Source organism: Mirounga leonina, unplaced genomic scaffold (genome assembly GCF_011800145.1).
Source record: "Mirounga leonina isolate KUSES-001 unplaced genomic scaffold, KU_Mleo_1.0 Mir_115, whole genome shotgun sequence".
NCBI classification, from domain to species: Eukaryota; Metazoa; Chordata; class Mammalia; order Carnivora; family Phocidae; genus Mirounga; species Mirounga leonina.
Window position 1 is genome coordinate 30,210,012 of NW_023270268.1, and position 19,449 is coordinate 30,229,460.

The 19,449-nt window shown below is 47.6% G+C and overlaps 1 protein-coding gene across 1 annotated transcript in view; it reads right to left on the minus strand.

Moving 5' to 3' along the window:
- Nucleotides 1-16,513: 16,513 nt before the first annotated feature.
- Nucleotides 16,514-19,449, minus strand: part of SLCO2A1 (solute carrier organic anion transporter family member 2A1) — an 83,804-nt gene continuing 80,868 nt past the window's right edge. The window contains exon 14 of the mRNA XM_034994969.1: nucleotides 16,514-19,080. Within this exon, the coding sequence (XP_034850860.1) occupies nucleotides 18,960-19,080 (121 nt within the window). The 3' untranslated portion in view covers nucleotides 16,514-18,959. The remainder of the gene's footprint in view (nucleotides 19,081-19,449) is intronic.

Consider the following 19,449-nt stretch of genomic DNA (forward strand, 5'->3'; position numbering starts at 1 on the left):
CTCTACTTGTTTCCCTCCCCTGCGTCCTTTTCCCTTCCTCCCTCCTCTACTTGTTTCCCTCCCCTGCATCCTTTTCCCTTCCTCCCTCCTCAAGGCAGAAATACACAACCCTGGCTTTTCTTTGGGTTTTATCGCTTTTGGATGTGTCCTTCAACAATACTTTGTTTTGTTTGCGTCTTTTGAACTTTATGTAAGGTCTCAAACTGTATAGTCTCTCTTATGACTTGCATTTTTCTTAACATTATGTCCCTAAGATATGTCTGTTGATGCATATACTAGTGGTTCTTTTGTTTCCACTGCTATTTCGTGAACATTGGAGTGTATGCTCAAGTTTTTGTATCATTTCCAGTAAAATGTATCCAGATAAGACATTTTTTAACTTAAAATAATTTTAGATTCACAATGATACCATCTTCCATTTGCCATCATTCATTAGTAAAACCAGGAAATGAACATCGGAAAATGCCCAGAGTTTTCTTTGCGTACTACAAATGCTGCTATGAACATCCTTTATGTGCTTCCCGAGGCACCTGGGAGAAATTTTTCCAAGATACGTATCGAGTAGATGCACTGAGGTATAGAACCAAGTATGTTCGATTTTAAACCAAACTGTTTTCCAAAGATTGTCCTCAGGTCATGTACTTCTGCTTCTTCACCTATATATATATATATATTTTTTAAAGAAAGTCTTGGCTATTCTCAGCCTTTTGCTATTGTATATACTTTTTAAAATTAAACCTTTTATTTTGAGGTCATTATAGATTCACAAGCAGTTGTAAGAAAGAACACAGATCCTGGATATCATTTACCCAGACTCCTCTAGTGGGAATATCTTGCAAAACTGTAGTACAATGACACAGCTAGGGTGTTGTCACTGATCCAGTCAAGATACAGAACATCTCCGTCGTCACAAGGGTCCCTCATGTTGTCTTTTTATACCCACACCAACTCTCCTCCTGCCCCAGCCCCTTCCTAGCCTCTGGAAACCACTAAACCGTTCTTCTTTTCAATAATTTTGTCATGTCAAGAATGTTACGTAAGTGGAATTATAGAGTAGGTAGCCCTTTGGGATTGGTTTTCACTCGCCGTAATTCTATCCAGGTTGTGTGTATCAGTAATTGGCTCCCTTTTTACTCCCTTGGAGTATTCCATGGTATGGATTATGGATTATCCCAGTTTGAGCATTTACCTATCGAAGGGCATCTGGGTTATTTCCAGGTTTGGGCTGTTACCAATAGAGCCGCTGTGAGCAATCATGTACAAGTTTTTGTGTGAATGTAAGTTTTTATTTCTCTGGGATAAATTCCTGGGGTGCATTGCTGGGTCATATGGCAGTTGCTTAATTTTTTTTTTTTTAAGCAACTGTCAAATTGTTTTCCAGAGTGGCTGTACCATTTTACATTCCTACCAGCAATGTGTGAGGGATTCAGTCTCTCCACATCCTCACTAGCCTTTGCTTTTGTTACTTTTTATTTCTTTTTTTAAGCCACTCGGAGAGCTATGTAGTGATATTTCATTGCGGTTTTCATCTACATTTCCGTAACCGCTGATAAGGCTGAACATCTTTTTATGTGCTTATTTGCCATCTGTACATCCTCCTTGGTGAATTGTCTGCTCATGTCTTTTGTCCATTTTTTAACTGGATTGTTTGGGTTTTTTACTGTTGAGTTTTGAGAGTTCTCTATATATTGTAGATACTAGTCCTTTATCAGATGTGTGGTTTGCAAATATTTTCTCCCATTTCGCAGCTTGTCTTTTCAACCTCTTAACAGGGCTTTTTGCACAGTAAAAGTTTTTACTTTTGATGAAGCCCACTTACTGATTTTTTCTTTTAGGAATTGTGCTTTCGGTGTCATGTCAAGGATTCTTCAATAAGTCCTAAGTCCCAGAGATTTTCTCCTATGTTTTTTCTAAAAGTTTAAAAATAGGTTTAGGTTTTACATTTCAGTCTATGCTCTAGTTTGAGTTAGATTTGTATGAGGTGTGTTGGAGGTGGTCTTTTTTCTTTTGCCTATGGATGTCCAGTTGCTTCAGCACCATTTTTTGGAAAGGCTATCTTTTCTCTATTGAATTACTTTTGCACCTTTGTCAAAAATCAGTTGGGCCTTGTTACTGTGTGTGTGGGGGGGTGAATGTCCAGACTCTCTGCATGGTCTCCTCTGATAGTACAGGTGGGGAAGGCCTCAGTACTGCCCAGTGGGCATGAAAGGCCCGGCTTCCATCTTGACCTTCCTTGACACCCCATCCCAGCTTTGATATAGCTTGGCAATGGTGGAAGTCTCTACTCACTGCGTGGACTTTGCCGGGGTAGGTAGGTGATAGGGGAGAACTCACAGTTTTTACTGTGGCATTTGACTGGAATATAGCAGTTATTGACTAAAGTTTTCTGTTTTGTTAGGCTATCCTTTTCCCGGTCCATTGACTAGAGAGAGCAGGCTTTTGTTGGTTCTTTATATTTGTCTATATTCAGTGGTCTTTTTGAGTCACCAGCTTCTTCTGCTCCAAGTCCAGGATATATGAATAAAAACAGCATATAGGGAACTCATTACCATGTCATTCCTTGGGTCCCAAGGTCCAAACTTGGTCTGTCTTCTTCTCTCCACCTTTCTGTTTATATACGATATCTAGGGTATTCAGTTGTATTTAGCAGGAAGAATAGGGAAAAGTGTGTGGGCTCCACCGACCTACCTACATATTACCAGTACCCCAGAAACCTCCATCACCCTCCCAGTCATTACACTGTTCCCACAAAGGACATAACTATTCAGATATGTCAGCATGGATTGGTTTTTGAGCTTTATGTAAGTTGGATCAAACAACAGGTACTCTTTTGCATCTAGCTGCTTTCATTAAGTAGTGAGTTTTTGAAATGTACCCATGGTGTTGCATGTAGTTGTAGTTGGTTCATTTCACTACTGTGCGCTATTGCATTATGTGAATGTATCAGTTTATTTATCCATCTATCATAGAAAGACATTTTGGTTGTTTCCAGTATTTGCTTATTACAAATATTGCTGACTTGTCCAGAATCAGTAAATGCTCCCAAGGCAGAAGTAGTCCAAATGTTCAGCACACTTTTCTGGATTCCTGTTTTCTCCAAGATCTCCAAGATCCCCGACCACTTCTTTACTACTTTGTTCTCTCCCCATTATCTTTAAGTATGTCTTTAAAAATGGTGCCTGTTTCTCTTGTTGTCCTGAATGAATTTCCTATTCTTCTATCAGAAGAGGCACAGGTTTGTCTTCTTTTATTGCTTCTTGTTCTTCTTGTTCCTTCTTTTTTTTAAGGTTATTTATTTATTTATTTGGGGGGGAGGTGGGCATGAGCCGTAGGGAGAAGCAGAGGCAGAGGGAGAAGCAGACTTCCCGCTGAGCATGGAGTCTGATGAGAGGCTCGATCCCTGAGATTGCAACCTGAGCCGAAACCAAGAGTCGGATGCTTAACCGACTGGGCCGCCCAGTTGTTCCTTCTTGTTCCTTCTTAATTTTATCAATATTCTCTCATATCTTTGAGTATCTTTGTTATATTTTTTATATTTATCTTACACTGTTGATCTGTCTGTGGTCTGCACGGTGTTCAGTTTGTTGTATATATTTTATAGTGGTTTTACTCCTCAGGTCTCTCTACTGACTCTGGCTTGTGAGCTCACTTTTCTCTCGTGGGTATCAGCTGCCCAGTCAGCTAATGGGGAGGGATACGATAGAGGTCTGGTTTTGTCCCTCCAGTGAGTGTGAAGGAAGGAGTAGGGATGAGCCCCAGGATGGAGAGGCTCAGGTACTCCAGACTTGCTACTCCACATCCCTTTTGCTCTCATTTCACAGAGAAATTTCTCTAGTCAGAGATTCCCCTTTAAATTATTAGAAAAAAACAGCACTGAAAGAAAACAAGATCTTTAGAATGGTCAGCCACCATTCACAAGGAGATCATCCACTGCCCTTGAAATGGTCATCTGCCATCCATGAGCGTTTTGAGGAGACTGGGACAGAAGAGTAAATGCCTGCTTGTGTTTTTATCAGAATCTCAACTCGGCACAGCTCTGATATTACTCTGGCATATTTCCTGAGCCGCCAAGCTATTACCACTGATTTCTTTCTTCTAGTGGCAGAGGCCACCAGTCATCTTCCCTGGGAAATATGGGAGACAGGAATGAACTGAACTGAGAGTCCCCCCTCCACAGTTTTTCTCCCCATCTCTGTGCCTGCTGCCCCCACCTGAGTCTGCTGTCAACCTTTCACATGAACTCACCCCAGCTTTACTCTCCCCAGAAACCAGTCACAGTTCTTATATTTGTTTCTCTGTCTTATCTCTGTAATTTCTTTATCACTGATTGTTTTGGGGGCAACCAGAAGCCAAGGCTGGTTCTCTAGGTCATAGGGCACTACTATCTCTCTTTCTTCCCCCTCTTCCTCCTAGAACTCCTCGTCACCATCGTTAATCCCCTCTTCTTCCTCCTTCTTCCTCTTGCTCCTTTTCTTTTTCTACTCCAAGTTTGATTATAGTTTCGTTATCTCTACTTTTCAGAATACTCTGCAAGAGAGCCTTTAGAATTTATTTTTATTTCTATATTCTTTTCTCTTGATTTGTTTTGACTTGTCTTTGTCACGAATAACCTCGATCCAATCATTCTAGCTGTGAATCACTCATCTGAGTGAGAAACTGAGCTTCTCTCATGCTAAGTTCTTACTGAGGTCCACCAGAGTGGTGCGTCCAGGCTGCTTCACCTACACTGGGGGTGGGCAAAGTGAAGTTACACTAGGCGTCAATCGGCAAGTCACCTTCAGTGACTGCTTGTGGATGGTCGGGGAGCTAAGCAGTGGGTGGATTGATGGAAGGTTGTGATGGCAACAAAAATATCAGGCCAATGATAGAGGAGGTCTAAAGGATTCCAAATATGGGCAAAATTTCTGCCTCATGGTCTTAGGTTGTAATTTTTGCTGATGACTCTTCAATAAAGAGAGGATTCATTACTGTATGAATATTAGAAGGTTCAATTATTGGGGAGATTACTGAAGGGCTCCATATTTAATAGGGTACCATAAGACCCACAGTCTCTGTTGCAAGAATTTTCATATGGGTGGGAGACAGTTAGGGGTTCACAGACCTCCTTATTGTGCTTGTGAAATGCTGTGGTCTTCTCTTGATGGCTGGGAAATGGAACAAGAACAGAAGAGAATCTGAGAAGGAGACAACTCCCTATTCCATGGAAGGTCTGGTTTTCAGAGTTACCGGTGACTGGATAAATAGATAAACTGGTTGGATGAGCATATGAATTAATAGAAAGGATAAAAGGATCCTTGGGAGATGGAATGGACTGGTTTGTGAAAGGGTGCTTTGTGGGTGAGTAGATGGATAGATGAATGTCTGGATGAGTGGATGTATCTATCTGTGTATCCATATATAGGTGGATGGATGGATATTGGAGTAAATTAATGCAGATAAATGGATAGATAGGTGAATAGAAGGATGATGGATTGGAATAGGTAGAATGTCTGGATAGATGAATGGCTATGTATATATGTATGTAAGTTTGTATCATATGTGTGTGAGTGAAATAATGAAAAAGTAGGTAAATGGATGTCTGAAGGATGAATGGAGGTAACAGATGGATAGATACAGGGCTACATAGGTGAGGAGTGATGGATAATGAGCAAGTGTATAACCGAATGGGAGCAGTGGATAATGGATAGATGACAACAGGGTGAGCTTTGAAATTAGGCCTGCATGTGCATCCTGACTTTGCACACTAGCTGTGTGACATTGGGTCAAAGCTTTTAGTTTCTCTAAGCCTTGGGAAAAATTTAAATATTCAAGAAAATATAAGTCACAAGTTAGAGTAAAAAATTTAAGGGGAGGAGGGGCGCCTGGGTGGCTCAGTCGTTAAGCGTCTGCCTTTGGCTCAGGTCATAGTCCCAGGGTCCTGGGATCGAGCCCCACATCGGGGTCCCCGCTCTGCGGGAAGCCTGCTTCTCCCTCTGCTACTCCCCCTGCTTGTGTTCCCTCTCTCACTCTCTCTGTCAAATAAATAAAATCTTTAAAAAAAAATTAAGGGGAAATACTGTTGAAAATAAGTATTTTTGTAAATAAAAACATTCACGAAATAAATATCACTAGCTGAGAGGGGATAAAGATCTTATTTGAAGTTAAATTTCTGTAAGTCAAAATGAAGATTTCAGGAGTAGAGAAGCTGTGGTAAGATTTGGAAACATTTAACTATGAAGTAATATTAATAGAATCCATTTTACAAATTATAGTTATGAGCTAAAATATAAATACTATTTATATAAGAATATTAATATCACAATATGTGAAGATGTGGGGGAGGGGAAAGGAAGGCTCCCGATCTGATGTCCTCATTTTTCATGTCAGGGAGTCAAAAGATGATGCCTAAATCGAAGTATGGAATGTAAAAACAATTACTCTAGTTTCAATATGTTTTTCCCCCAAATCTCTTTTTGTGATTATAAAAAGATCTTTTAAAAATATCTAATGTAACTAAGAAAAATGTATCTAATATCTAAAAAACAAATCTAGTAAAAAAAAATCTAGTATCTAATATATCTAATATATCTAATATATCTAATTATTATATGTCATATATAATTATGTGATAATTATATATTAGATATTATTAAACATAATAATTAGAGTTAGATATAATCTTTTAGATTCCTTTCGATTTCTTCTTCCAGTTTTAAATACAAATGAAGTTAAATGTAATAACATTACAAATAGCATATATAAAATAATCACATATTTTTTTTTTAAGATTTTATTTATTTATTTTACAGAGAGAGACACAGCGAGAGAGGGAACACAAGCAGGGGGAGTGGGAGAGGGAGAAGCAGGCTTCCCGCGGAGCAGGGAGCCCAATGCGGGGGCTCGATCCCAGGACCCTAGGACCATGACCTGAGCTGAAGGCAGACGCTTAACGACTGAGCCACCCAGGTGCCCCATAAAATAGTCACATATTTATCAAAACCTTTTGGTATATCTCTTTAGCCTTTCTGGAACACACACATGAAAAGATCCTCCTAATGTAAATGTTAATTATTTATGAAGAGTGGCATTTGAATTTTTTTAACCTCCATGCAGTGCTTGAATAATTTATAATAAGTATGCATTCTTCTAACAAAACTCATACTGGTTTTCTTTCATATAAAAGAGAAAAATTTTTAAAAATTGCTTATTCTAATCTTGTCATCATTACCTTAAGTAGTTTATTTGCAGGAGTGCGCTGTAATCTTCTGCAGTCTACCTCTAGAATTACCATTAATTTTCTTTGGAATGTAACATCTCCTCTCAAGGCCTTAGAAACAGCAATGCTTATTTTGTGTATTTGGTAGGGAAAAGTGTTATTTTTTTGTATGTTCAGTAGAGAAAAGTAGTTATCAAGATGCTTGTTATAAAAAATTATGAATGTTCCCCTAGAGTTGCAAACTATATTGGTGGTAGGAAATTGATTTGCTCACAACCACTTGACAAGTAATTCTTGACTATGTCCCCTCTGACCTTGTTTGTAATTAATCTGAGAGTTTATTAACTAAGGAGAGTCTCTGGGGAATAAAAAATTAAAGGTAAGATTTCTTCCTTAAAAATATTTAGGCAAGAATTTGTAGCATATTTATTTTAAAATAAAACATAGAGTCTCTTTTTTTAAAGATTTTATTTGTCAGAGAGAGAGAGAGCACAAGCAGAGGGAGAAGCAGGCTCCCCGCTGAGCAAGGAACCCGATCCCAGGGCCTGGGGATCATGACCTGAGCTGAAGGCAGACGCTTAACTCACTGAGCCACCCAAGCGTCCCACATAGAGTCTCTTTTATGGCAATTATGAAATCATGGCCAGATGGACAGGATGCCTGGTCTCCCTGGCATGGAGCTTTATCTCGTGGGATGTCTAGGGTACACTTCCCTGCCAGCTCACAGCTAGGAGGGGCTGATTCTGCTGTATAACCACTTGATCACACATAGCAAGGAAATGCCAGCCTGCCAGCCAATTGTGTTGAGGACCAAAATTTTAGAAACTTGGTCACAAGGCGAATTTAGGGTTCTGGCTGAGAGGTGGCACACTAACTTCCTGTTGTAGCTGCTGTAACAAATGACTGCCACTTTGGTCAGACTTTGTTCAGACCGACAGAGGAGAACGGAAGTCTATCTTTATAGTTCCAGAGGCCAGAAGTCTGAAAGTAGGTTGACATGAAGACGTTGGTAGGGCTATGCTGTCTCTGGAGATTCTCACGGACACTTTTCCTTGCTTCTTCCCATTGCCTTCTCTTCTGTATGTGATCTTCTGCCTCCCTCTTATACAGACACTTGTGATGGTATTTAGGGTCTGCCCAGATAACCTAGGATAATCTCCCCATTTTAAGATCCTTAAATGACATCTGCAAAGTCTTTGCCATATAAAGTAACATCCACAGGTTCCAGGGGACTGGGGCATGGACATATCTTTGGGGACCAACATTCAGCTTACCATAGGTGGTAAGACTAAGAAACTTAGAAAAGTTTCTCTCTCCTCATACTAGAAATTCAGGTCTCCATCTCAAAGCTGGGAATGTGCGACTGTACTCCGATCTGAATTTGGAATCCCCCACGTGGGAGGTTTCCATCGCTGTCCCAGGCCAAGGCAGAGGGTCAGGCTTTCCTCAGGCCTCCCTTTGTGAGGCCTTTTTGCAGTTAGAGGATAAAGCCTCAGTCGGAGAAGACACCCATGCTGGCTGGCTTGAGTGTTTGCTGTTTTGGATCCTTGGTAGGGACGGGAAGGCAGAAGGGGGTGTACTGACCTGCAAATGGCCAGTCTAGGACTCTCGGCTTCTAGCCCCAACTTGTTTCAACAGGAGTCAGTTCTGACCACATTGTCTCCTTCCTTTTCTTAACTGTGCACAGGGCATTTGTATGGGGGCATCATTCACATTTCAACAATAGGGCCCACAATTTAGGAGCCAGAACAAAAAGGAGGTGCTTGCTGTGTATGGGTCAGGGTGTGTAACCCCCACTCTGGATGGCGCCTTCTGCTTCACACCCCAGAAAATCTCCCTACTTAACTAAGTCGTGTGGGTTGAGAGGCCCTTCTAGCACTGGGTTGAGTACCTCTGTTCCATTGTTTAAGTGTGAAAGATCCTCCCCAGGAACAGAGTGAAGTGGGAGGTGACAGGAGGGTGTGTCTCTAGGGATTCTCACTCAGCACATATGAATCATGGCCATATGAGGTTATCTACTCAGAGATGTGGAATAATATTCCAGGGGTATTCAGATAAACAGTACATGATTTGTGGATTCCTGACTCATTGTCTTAACAACCAAAGGCTTGATGAACATTTCATTCTTTCTCCCTGCCCCCCCCCCCGCCCCCGTGTGTCCCGACAGCCCCAGGGGGCCCATCTTTGCAATCTTATAGAAAGCCAAGTGAAGTGTGATTTTAAAACTCTAAGATGTGTATAAGCATATTAAATGAGTTTTAAAAATTCATGGGTAGAGAACGGTCTTTATAAAAAAAAAACATAAAAACTTTGCTCTTGAAATAGGTAGCTTGTGGGTATAAAATTAAATTATTAATAATTAAGTTTCCATTTTACAAGTAAATATTGTGCTCTGACAAGAGAGAACAAACATATGAAGCTATTTTTGGGTAGAAAGCCATTAATTATAACATTTTAAGTCCCAGATGACTTTCAAACAATAAAGATTAAAATGTTATTACAATTTATGCTGAATGTTAAAAATGATAATCCTATTTTTTCTCACATAATTTGTTTTCTGCCGTTATCAGACAGTGCAGACTGAGAAAGTGGGGAATAAAAAAGTCACTTATTTTCTTTCTTTTATTAAGTTAAAAACAAATCAGACTGGGCCCCTGGGTGGCTCAGTTGGTTAAGCGACTGCCTTCCGCTCAGGTCATGATCCTGGAGTCCGGGGATGGAGTCTCGCATCAGGCTCCCTGCTCGGCAGGAAGTCTGCTTCTCCCTCTGACCTTCCCCCCTCTCAAGTGCTCTCACTCTCTCAAATAAATGAATAAATAAAATCTTTAAAAATAAAAAATAAATTAAAAAAAACCCCAAAAAAACCCAAATCAGACTTTTGGCTCAAAGCCACCTCTGTCTCAAATAAATTGCAGGGCAGGTGGTGCCTTGCCACATGGTAATATCGGCCCTCGTTAAAAAAAAATCATAAACATAAAAGTAAATTGGTAAAAGTTTTATAATGGGAAAGGCTTTCCATCTGAGGGCATTTTAATAAATACAAAGACCATTTGCTTAAAAAGATGGTAAAATGTTATTGTACAATAAAACCCTACTCGGCGTGTAAATCTAAAATGTACTCAGAACCACTGCGTAAACCAACCTTGGGAAAATCAAATCTGAAGTGTGAGTTTTACTTTACGGAAGATTCCCCCCCACCCCCGGGGTGATGGAACGGCTGTAGCGGGGCCCGACTGAGATACATGCGTGATATGCTGGCCCTTCGTTCTGCAAACTAGAAGACACAGAAGGACATAAACCTCAATGAATTCTCCCCAAACCATGGACCCTCCACGAACTCCAGAAGCAGAACATAGCTACAACCACGGAAGCCTCCCCTCGTGCCTCCCCAGTTCCTAAGCTTTCCTCGCTTATTTTCTTCTAGGTTTGATCAGCCAGAAGGCTGGCGTGCCATGAAGCGCGGTGGGGTGGAAGAGTCAGGGGGAGGAGGTCCGGGCAGAGACCCGGACTTCAGTTCGGACGCTACTCTCTAGCGCCCCCCGCAGGCAGTCCTCCACCTGCTCCTTATTTCTCAAGCACCGTCCTTCAGGCCTTTTCTGACACTCTCCTGGATTTTCAGTGGCTCAGCTGGACTCTTTCAGGGTGTGTGTATGCGTGGAAATTTAAATACCCACAGGGACTAAGCCAGTGATGTGGGGGCCATAGCAACGCTAGGAGTACAGGGACCATCTGAAGGAGTGCTCTGTCTCAGCTCCAGCCCCTTGTCATCCGGCAGGAGTGGGGCCCAGGGGTTTTTTCCAGAGAAAATCCAAAATTCAAACACTCCCGACGTTTGCAGCTAACTGGAAAACATAAATGTCCTGTGGGCCTATCAGAATCCAGGCACGGTTGGTTTCCAACATCTGCTTTCTAACAAGGCACATTCTGGGGCTTGGATCACTTCCAGTACTTGGGGGGGGGGGTGGCACACAGCGTGGCTGCTGGGAGCCTGTGGGGGCCTGGGGTGCTCTGCTGCTCACTGGCCCTTCCCTCAGCTCTGGACCCACTGGAGCATCCCAGCTCTGATCGTTTCCACTGCTGGTTCCCCCAGCAGCCTCCTTCCGTAGAACCCACCTTTGCCAGCCAGGCTCCCCTTCCCAAGTACACCTGCAAGCCCCAGAGGCCTTTTATTAAATAACCCAGAAACCTGGTTGTATCTTGCCTGTTAAAAAGCTGTTTGTGCCTTCCCATTACCCACAGCCAGCATCCAGTTGCTAAAGGAGGTATGCGTGGTACAACGACCACCCATTACGCTCTGACAACTTGTAATACGCACTACCTGCCCCTGCTTTCCAGACAAACCTACCCAAGCTTTTTCATCTCTGAGCCTTCACTTCTGCAGCCCCATCTGCCCAGAACACCCCATTCTGAGACCTTGCTCAACAAACTTGCCCTACCCTTCAAGATTCAGCTGGAGTTCACCGACTCTACTCCTGCCCCCCCCCACTCCGATCTGTTGGGGAACTGGCCTCTCTCGGCTTTGTGGTAGCACCCCACGCCTGCCCTTCCCCCTGCAGTCTGATGCAGGTATCCATCTGTCTGTCTGCACTTCCTCGGGGCACTGCGGCACCTGTAACAGATTACTAGCAATTCCCATGCAATTTGTGTGCCTCCTTGGTTATGTCTCTCTTGCTTCCCCAATTGTAAATTCCAAGGGGGAAGGGGTTCTGTTTGTCTTGTTCACGCCACAGGTCTGGTGCCCAGTACTTGCTGGATGCCTGATTCCACAGGATGGGCAGTTGGAACACTCCCCAAGTGGACAGGCCCAGGACACAGACACGGCTTTCTCTCTGAGGCTCGCTCCTATTTCAGGGCCAGGCCCTAGGAGTGCTCTGGGGACCGGAGGAAAGAGGGGTCAGAGGGACCTGAGCCCCCTGCAGCCGTGGAATGGTGGTCCCCAGAGAGCGACGCTGTGGAGAGGCTGTGAGGACCCCACATTGCGGGCTGGGTGGCCGCTCTGCTCACAAGAGGTCAGAGAGAGTCAGGAAGCCGTGTGTGCCTTTTGGTGCTTCCCCGCATCTTTTCCTTTGGTTTCCTTGTTCTTTAATGGGTTCACTACACATTCGCGCTGAAAATACAGATAAACAGACTAAATGGTGCTTTGTCGTGGAGCGGGAGAGGGGGACATCTCAAGGCCACGACCTGTGAGCCGGCGCCCAGACCGCGGGCCGCTCTGCGGCGGCCAGTGTAGACGGTGCGGGAGTGGGGGGGGCGTGAGGAGGGCGGCAGGACCAAGGGCGCCGGGGCGGGGCGGGGCAGCTGTGCGGCCGGAACCCGGGCAGATGCCCCATCGCGGCGCGGAGCGGGCCGGGCGGGCCGGGCCGCTCGTCCCTGGCGTCCACGGGCCGTGGTGCCTCGTCGGGGCTCCTGCTGGGACCCGGGCCCAGGGACGGGCGCGCCCTCTGGTGGCCGGCCGCCGCTCGGCTGGCTCCTGCGGCCCCGGCGGGGCGCCACTCCCGCAGCCCGCAGCGCCCGCCTTCCCGGCGCGCGCCCGCACCTCACTGCAAAGGAGAGAAAAGCACCCGAGACCGCGGTGCGCCGCGCCTCGGGCTCCTCGTCTGTGAAATGGCATGATGATTGCATCTTACAGGGGTGCAGTGATGATTCAAGGTGCAAACCTGTCTAAAGCACTTGGGACGGTGTCTGAGCGCTCAACACTCCCGAGCTATTGGAACTCTGCGCTTCAAGAGCCCTTCTGAAATCTCAGTGTGTCTGGAGAGGCTGCCTGGGTCAAGGAGCCAGACAGAAACAGAGTGAAATCGGCCTGGGTCCTTTCCCATTGTGGACCCAAGGGAGCGCTTCTGTCTCATCCAGCCATCCCTGTTCCTCTTCTGTAAACTAGGGGTAGTGAGGTGAAATGAGGACCAAGGTTTAAACAAATGTTGGTCCCTATCCAAGACCTCTGAGGTCACTTTTATGGATTTGGTGTCTGTAAAGAGAAAGGGGTTGGCAACACTGGGGGACTTAAGTTAGTTGCTTTATTGGGCCCTGAGACTGAGCCTCTCTAATCCCAGCTCCAAGCCTGTGGCTCCAGGGCCCAGATGGTCAGAGAGAGGAGGTGGGAGGGAAAGAGGGGACAGAGCAGCTTCCACCCCACCCTTGGCTGGGACAGCCCTGGAGCACTGGCCAAGAGGGAGGCTGCAAATGGGTTATCTCCTTCAAGCACATGCCGTGGGGTCTCCCTGTGAATGTGTGGGGCAGGGCTGGTGCATGCTGAGAGTACAGAAAGGACAGCCCCCTGAGGGTATAGCATGGCTCACTCAGGAGCCCCTTTCCAGTGTAGACTCCAGGAGGAGACCCTGAGCTAGGAGCACCTTCCTGGGATTGGTTGGCTGGAGCTCTGAGGCCCTTCTCCCAGGCCCTGACCCAGGAGCCAGGACCCAGCTGGCCCCACCACTCACAGCCTGGTGTCAGCCAGCCCTCAAGACCCTCCAGCAGCCTCTGAGCCTGGATCCAACTGCCTCTCCAGGCCTTATGTCTGATCTCCTTCGTGGGCCCTGTGTCCATGGTTTCTCAGAGCTCACCCAGGTTTTCCTGCTTCCTTCCCTTTGCCTGGAATGTTTTGGCACCTTTGAGTCTCTTGAGATCTAGTCCATCCTCCAAGACCTGGATCAACCCCCTTCTCTGATTTCTCAACCCAATGAGCTCATAGCACTTGAACCCTGCCCTCTGTTAAGGTCTTATTCTGACTCCTAATATGCCCCTGAAGGATAGGGACCACGTGTTTGTCATCTCCGGTCCTCATCTGCATCAGGTACTAAATGAATAAATGGAGGCACAAGTGACAGCTAGAAGGGGCCTCGTTTTCTCCATTCCGAGGTTAGGATTAGCCATACTGGCCTTCCAGGGCTGGTGGAAGCTCGGGGTGAGGTTCCTCCAGAGTGTATCGGCTCATCCCCTCTTCCTTCCCAGGGTCGCTCAGACAGCTGTACTTCTCGTTGGCTTCTCAGCCTCCCCAGCAAACCTCTCCCATCTCAAGAGAACCTTCCCGGGCCCTGCATCTCTCTCAGCTGCCGCCCCAGCTCCACCTCCTCTGCTTCCTTCCCCACCTCCCCAGCCCTCTGCAAACTGCCTGTGGGCTAGGCCTTGCCTAGAAATCGTCCCATCCCCTTTCAGAGCCAGCATGGATGCTGCCTCCTTGGGAAATCCCCCTTCCTGACAGCCTGACGAAGCTGGCTTAAGTGTCCAAGAGCACCTATGTCCCCCAGGTTCGCCACCCTGTGGCAGTTGGGCAGGGACACGCACCTACTGGCCAACAGGCTGGGAGCAGAGATGGAGCCGGTCACCCAGGGGCCAGAACTCGGACTTACCAGTGCGAGACCTCTGAGGACTTTCTGGCCCTGCCTCGTCAATTCTGGTGGCATGTTATGAAATGGAGGGACCTCGGCATCCGAGCAGACTGCACGGCTGAGCCACTGCCCTGGCGAGCCACCCAGACCCACAGTAGACTTCGGGTGAGCAAGAGAGGAGCGCCCTTTGTGTCACATGACAGACGGGGGCGGTTACCACAGCCTGGCCCTGCCTATCCTGCCTGAATTGCAGTTAGAGGAGCGGGGGAGATGCGCGGCTGGGCGACAAGATCCCCGCGCATTTTAGTCACTGTTGTTGACATCAAAGTGCGGCAGTGCCTGGGGGGGGGGCGGGGCAGGGGCTTCAGCAAGCTGGGGTGACCCCTGTGTCATGTGGGGATGAATGGCAGGGTGTGCCATGGGAGAAAAACTTTCTCTCACTTACGATTTGCCAAGGGCTTGTCCGGGGCCTGTTTACATATTTAATCTCTGAGGAAAGGTTATAATGAATCGGGTGCTATTGGCAGGAGATGGACATTTTCCCCGGATATGTGGTTCCTGTGGTTGGAAAAGAGGATTTCTCCTTTGGATTAGCAGGGTTTCTCTGTCTGTCTGTCTCTCTGTCTCACACACACACACACACACACACACACACACACACACACACGGAGCCCCTGCCAATCTCATCACTTCAGGAGTCTGTAATATGATATTTTAATAACAATCTGAGACAGACGGATTCAGCCCCCTGCTTAGCTGGTTGGAGAAGATCACGATGTGGCTTTGTTTCCTAAGTGAGAATCTGCTAACCTGTCACCAGGTGGGGGTGTTCCCTTGAAGGTCTGTCTGTGTGAAAGCTTTTTCCTCTGTCCATTTTCTCTGCGACTCTCCTTTAACTCATGGTGCTATCAGGTGAAACCGGCCCTGTGCAATGAGCACGTGTAATGTTCTTGCTACTTGAAGGTGGGGTAAATGACGTCGTACCTGGTCCTCCCCACCTCCATCCCACCTTACATAGCCCTCAATAGATTCCCCACCTCCCTCCACAGGCTAGTGAATTTCAGTGGGAATAGACAGGCCTCCCCCTATTTCAGAATAGGGAGGCTGGGGCTGCAGCTGAGTCTGGAGGAGAAAGATCTGGACAGCCTGGTTTAAGTCCAGACCCAGCTAGGTGTCATTTGGGTGAAGTGGGCCACAATGATTTCCTCAATTCCAGATTCCTCATCTTCAGTTGGGGCCTTCAGACCAGTCTGGCCTCCCTCATGGGGCTATGGTGAGGATCACCCCAGAGGGCTTTAGGCCGAAGGGATAATTTGTGGAGATATGGTATTTGATTTTCACTGCATTTTCCCCCTCCTGTGCTAAGAAGTTCCAGGAAGGATGAGGTAAAATTTTCCTACAGACCCTTTCTTTCCTGGCTTTTTTTGTTCAGCCCCTGAGGGGCTGGATTATGCTGGCAGACGGAGTGCAACAGAGGGGTGGGCTTCCTAGGGCTGGGCGGGGGAGGGCCTAGCCCTGCATCCGGCCTCTGCACGGTTTCCAGGCTCAGGGGGAAGCAGGGCAAGTAGGGAGCCTCAGCCTGGGAAAGGACCAAAGGCTCATACTGGCAGGACCCAAGGGACCGTGGATGCCTTTGGGGCCAGACCATCGAGGATGGTCGATGCTACTTTCCAGCCAGCTAGCAGGATGACAGCTAGAAAACAAACATAACTGATTTAGAGAATAATTGTGCCATTTTTGCACACTCAAGCTGGGAGAGCGAGAGTCCCACTTTTCGTACGTAGTATGCTCTTAACAGAACGCTGAGCTCTATTCTTCATGCCCACCGGCTCCTGAGGGCAGCCACCCAGGAAATCAGATTAACAGGCCCCCCTTCCCTTGTCGTCTTTTCCTTACCAAAGGCCAACAGAGTCTGTAAAGTTCTCAGTGGCCTAAGCACAAGTGGGTGTCGCCAAGTTTCTGCCGCACTGATGACCCACCACCAGGGTGTAGGGACCACCCACGCCGGCCTCACAGGATAGGCTGGTCACAGGTGCCACTCCCACAGACTCGGGGGCTGGCTGGAGAGGTTGGGAAGCTGTGTTTTAACCACATCCTCTATGAGTGTCCAGCACTCAAGGAAGTTTGCTCAGCTTTAGAAGTGTTTGCTCTAGAAGTGAAATGAAGGTGACACCTTGTATTCTCTGCAGGCCGTCAGGAGAAGAGATTTGCTGTGGGAAGTGGTAGGATGGCTGTGCCCAAGTGACCAAAGACGATTATGATATTAATTCTGATTTGTATCACGGACTTAGCTATTGGTGCTCCACTCCACTTGTGGATATAAACTCAAGGCAGGGATCAGGCCTCCTGAGAGCCAAGCACTGTGGGCCTTTGATGGTTATCTGCAGAACTTCACTGAAGGAACAACAAGAGCCTGCTGCCTGCTCTGAACCAGGCTGATGGGTGGAGAGCGGCGTTACCTCCCATCCCCATGGCCATGCGCCCCTGTGGCTGGGGCATGGGCATCTCCTTTGGCCAGAAAGTGCAGGTTCTATAGGCTCTCTGACGGACACAGATGACAGTACAAATTCATGACCAAGTTACGTCAATAGCAAAATTATAATATATTAATAGCAATATCATAATAGAATAAAGCCTTGGGAGGGCAACCAATCTTCCAGAATCTGCAGGTTGGCATTCATTGTTCGTGAGCTCAGCTGAAGGCAGTGCCTTCAGAATTTGGTTAAATCACAGAGAGAAGGACCAGGATTAGTTGCAGGGAATCATTTTCCAAGCGGAACCATCTTAAAATGCTGAAACTAGCCCCTGAGGTTGCATGGAGCCTCCCTTCCTGAGTGAGATCTTTGGAAAAAAGGCCACGTGTAGCAGTGGCTGTCACAAAAACTTCCATCTCCTGGCGGTTTGGCCACTGACATACATTTTTTGGCTTACCACCATATGAGCCCTTTCCAGAGATGGCTTCTGGTATGCTTCTGGAGGGTTCTTCCGAGAGGTATGGCGCTCAAGAGAGCCATGTGTGGCAATAACCAGTTCCCAGCTGCTCCAGAGGACACGGTGAGCCAGGTCTCTGTCTGGCAAAGGGCTAGGTGCAGGGGCCATCTGGTGGGACATAGATGGTCAAGGTCCTGTTGACAGTCTCTGGGTTCATGCCGTGTCACCCCTGCCGCTGTCCCCAGCACACTCTAGGAGAAGGCCCGGTGTGGATGGGGGGCGGGGAGGGGAGAGCCTAGGAGAGCTCGCCGGAGAGCCATGTACTAGCGCTGCCTTGCACAAAGCTGGTCTGCAATAAATATAATACTTGTTGATGAAAGGCCTCCTTTGTGGACAGCTAACTCTGAACCTTTACCACACAGCAGGGGGGCCGCTCAACCCAGGCCCCCAGAGGGGCAGTGAGGAGAGGCTGAGAACATGTTGAACACAGGAGTGTCTGGAGCCAGGGAAGCGGACCACCCTGGCCTCTACTTCATGGGCTTACCATCCAGCTTGGCAGACCCTGACACCACCCCCCAGCTTCATTGCTTGCTCTGCTGACATCTTGGACTGCCTGTCTTTACTCTTTGGCACACAGGGTGTGGTCCAGACAGGGTAGCCCACGTGCGGCCACCTCATCTGCTCCCAAGGAAACTTGGGGAGGGTCTTCCCATCACTCTGAGTTCAGTGGTCTCATCCTCACATAGAGGGTGCAGGAGGTTGGGCTACTGACCACTTCACGGCCCTCCTTGGGTCTTCACCATGGTGTGGCTTTCTCAGCACAGAAGGATCTAGAGTTAACAGGAACAGCATCTGGATGACCCACCTCATGGTGTCTTGGTCTCTGCTCTGGTGCCTGAGTGTGGGCTAACTGAGAGGGGACCGGCTGGCCATACTTCCCAACATGGCAGCTTCCAAAATGGCCTTTTGGGGCAGGAAGCGAAGATCTGAGGGGAAGGAGGCCAGTCCCTCCTGAGTTCTGTGCTGATGCTGAACCAAGACACAAAGAAGGCTACAGCCAGGCTCTCCCTCCCCTAGCCTGCCTCTGGCCATTAATCATAACCCAGCCCTCTTCCTCCTTCCCCTGGGAAGATAACGCTTTGCTCTCTCCACTTAGGAAACCAGCCCCACCCACAAGGCTGGGGTGGGGGAGCAGGGGCTGCCTCAGTGGGCATCCTTGCTGGGGGATCCAGCACTGAGGAAAGCTTGGGCACACACAGGTGCCTTGAAAGGAGCCAGGAAAGACCTGGCCCTCCAGCTCAGTGCCCATCAGTCCAGGTACACAGTGGACCTAAGGAATCCTGGGGTGGGGGCGTGGAGGCAGGGAGGGCAAATGGTGACTGGGGTTTTCTCTTATTTAGAAAACAAAACGGAAATGATGTGTTAACATTAGTAAATACAGGCAGGCGTGGAGGGGCAGGGTCCACTTTCTGGAACAGGGCAGTGGCTGGGCCGAGGGTCAGGGGTCAGATGAGGCCCGCAGCCTTCTCCTGCACATTGTACTCCTTGTTCTTCTTCACCCGCCAGCTGACGAACAAGAGCAGCAGTGTACCCAGCGCCTTGTAGCCCACCTGCAGGCCCAGGTACCTGTGGGGCAGGAGGAGACGAGACCAGTGAGGGGGTGCGGAGGCTCTGTGGCCATGCCGTGGGCCAGGGCCATCAGGAAGAGTAGCATCACTTTCACAGTGGCCCAGGGAATATGCTGTCACCACTTAGGTAAGGATCCATTACCACCCTGGTGGGGATCACTTCCCAGGAGGCATGAGACTCCTAATTCAGTGGTCCTCATTCCTGCACCGGTGACTCCCCCAGGGCCAGAGGCAACACTGCAGCCCCAGCCAGTGTGGAGGGTCCAGTCCTCCCAGCAGAGCCAGAAGGAGAGGGGTACCTGCTCGCTGCCCTCTTGGGGCACCCCTCTCCTGGCTGTCTATGCCACCCCCATACCGTTCAGCCCCC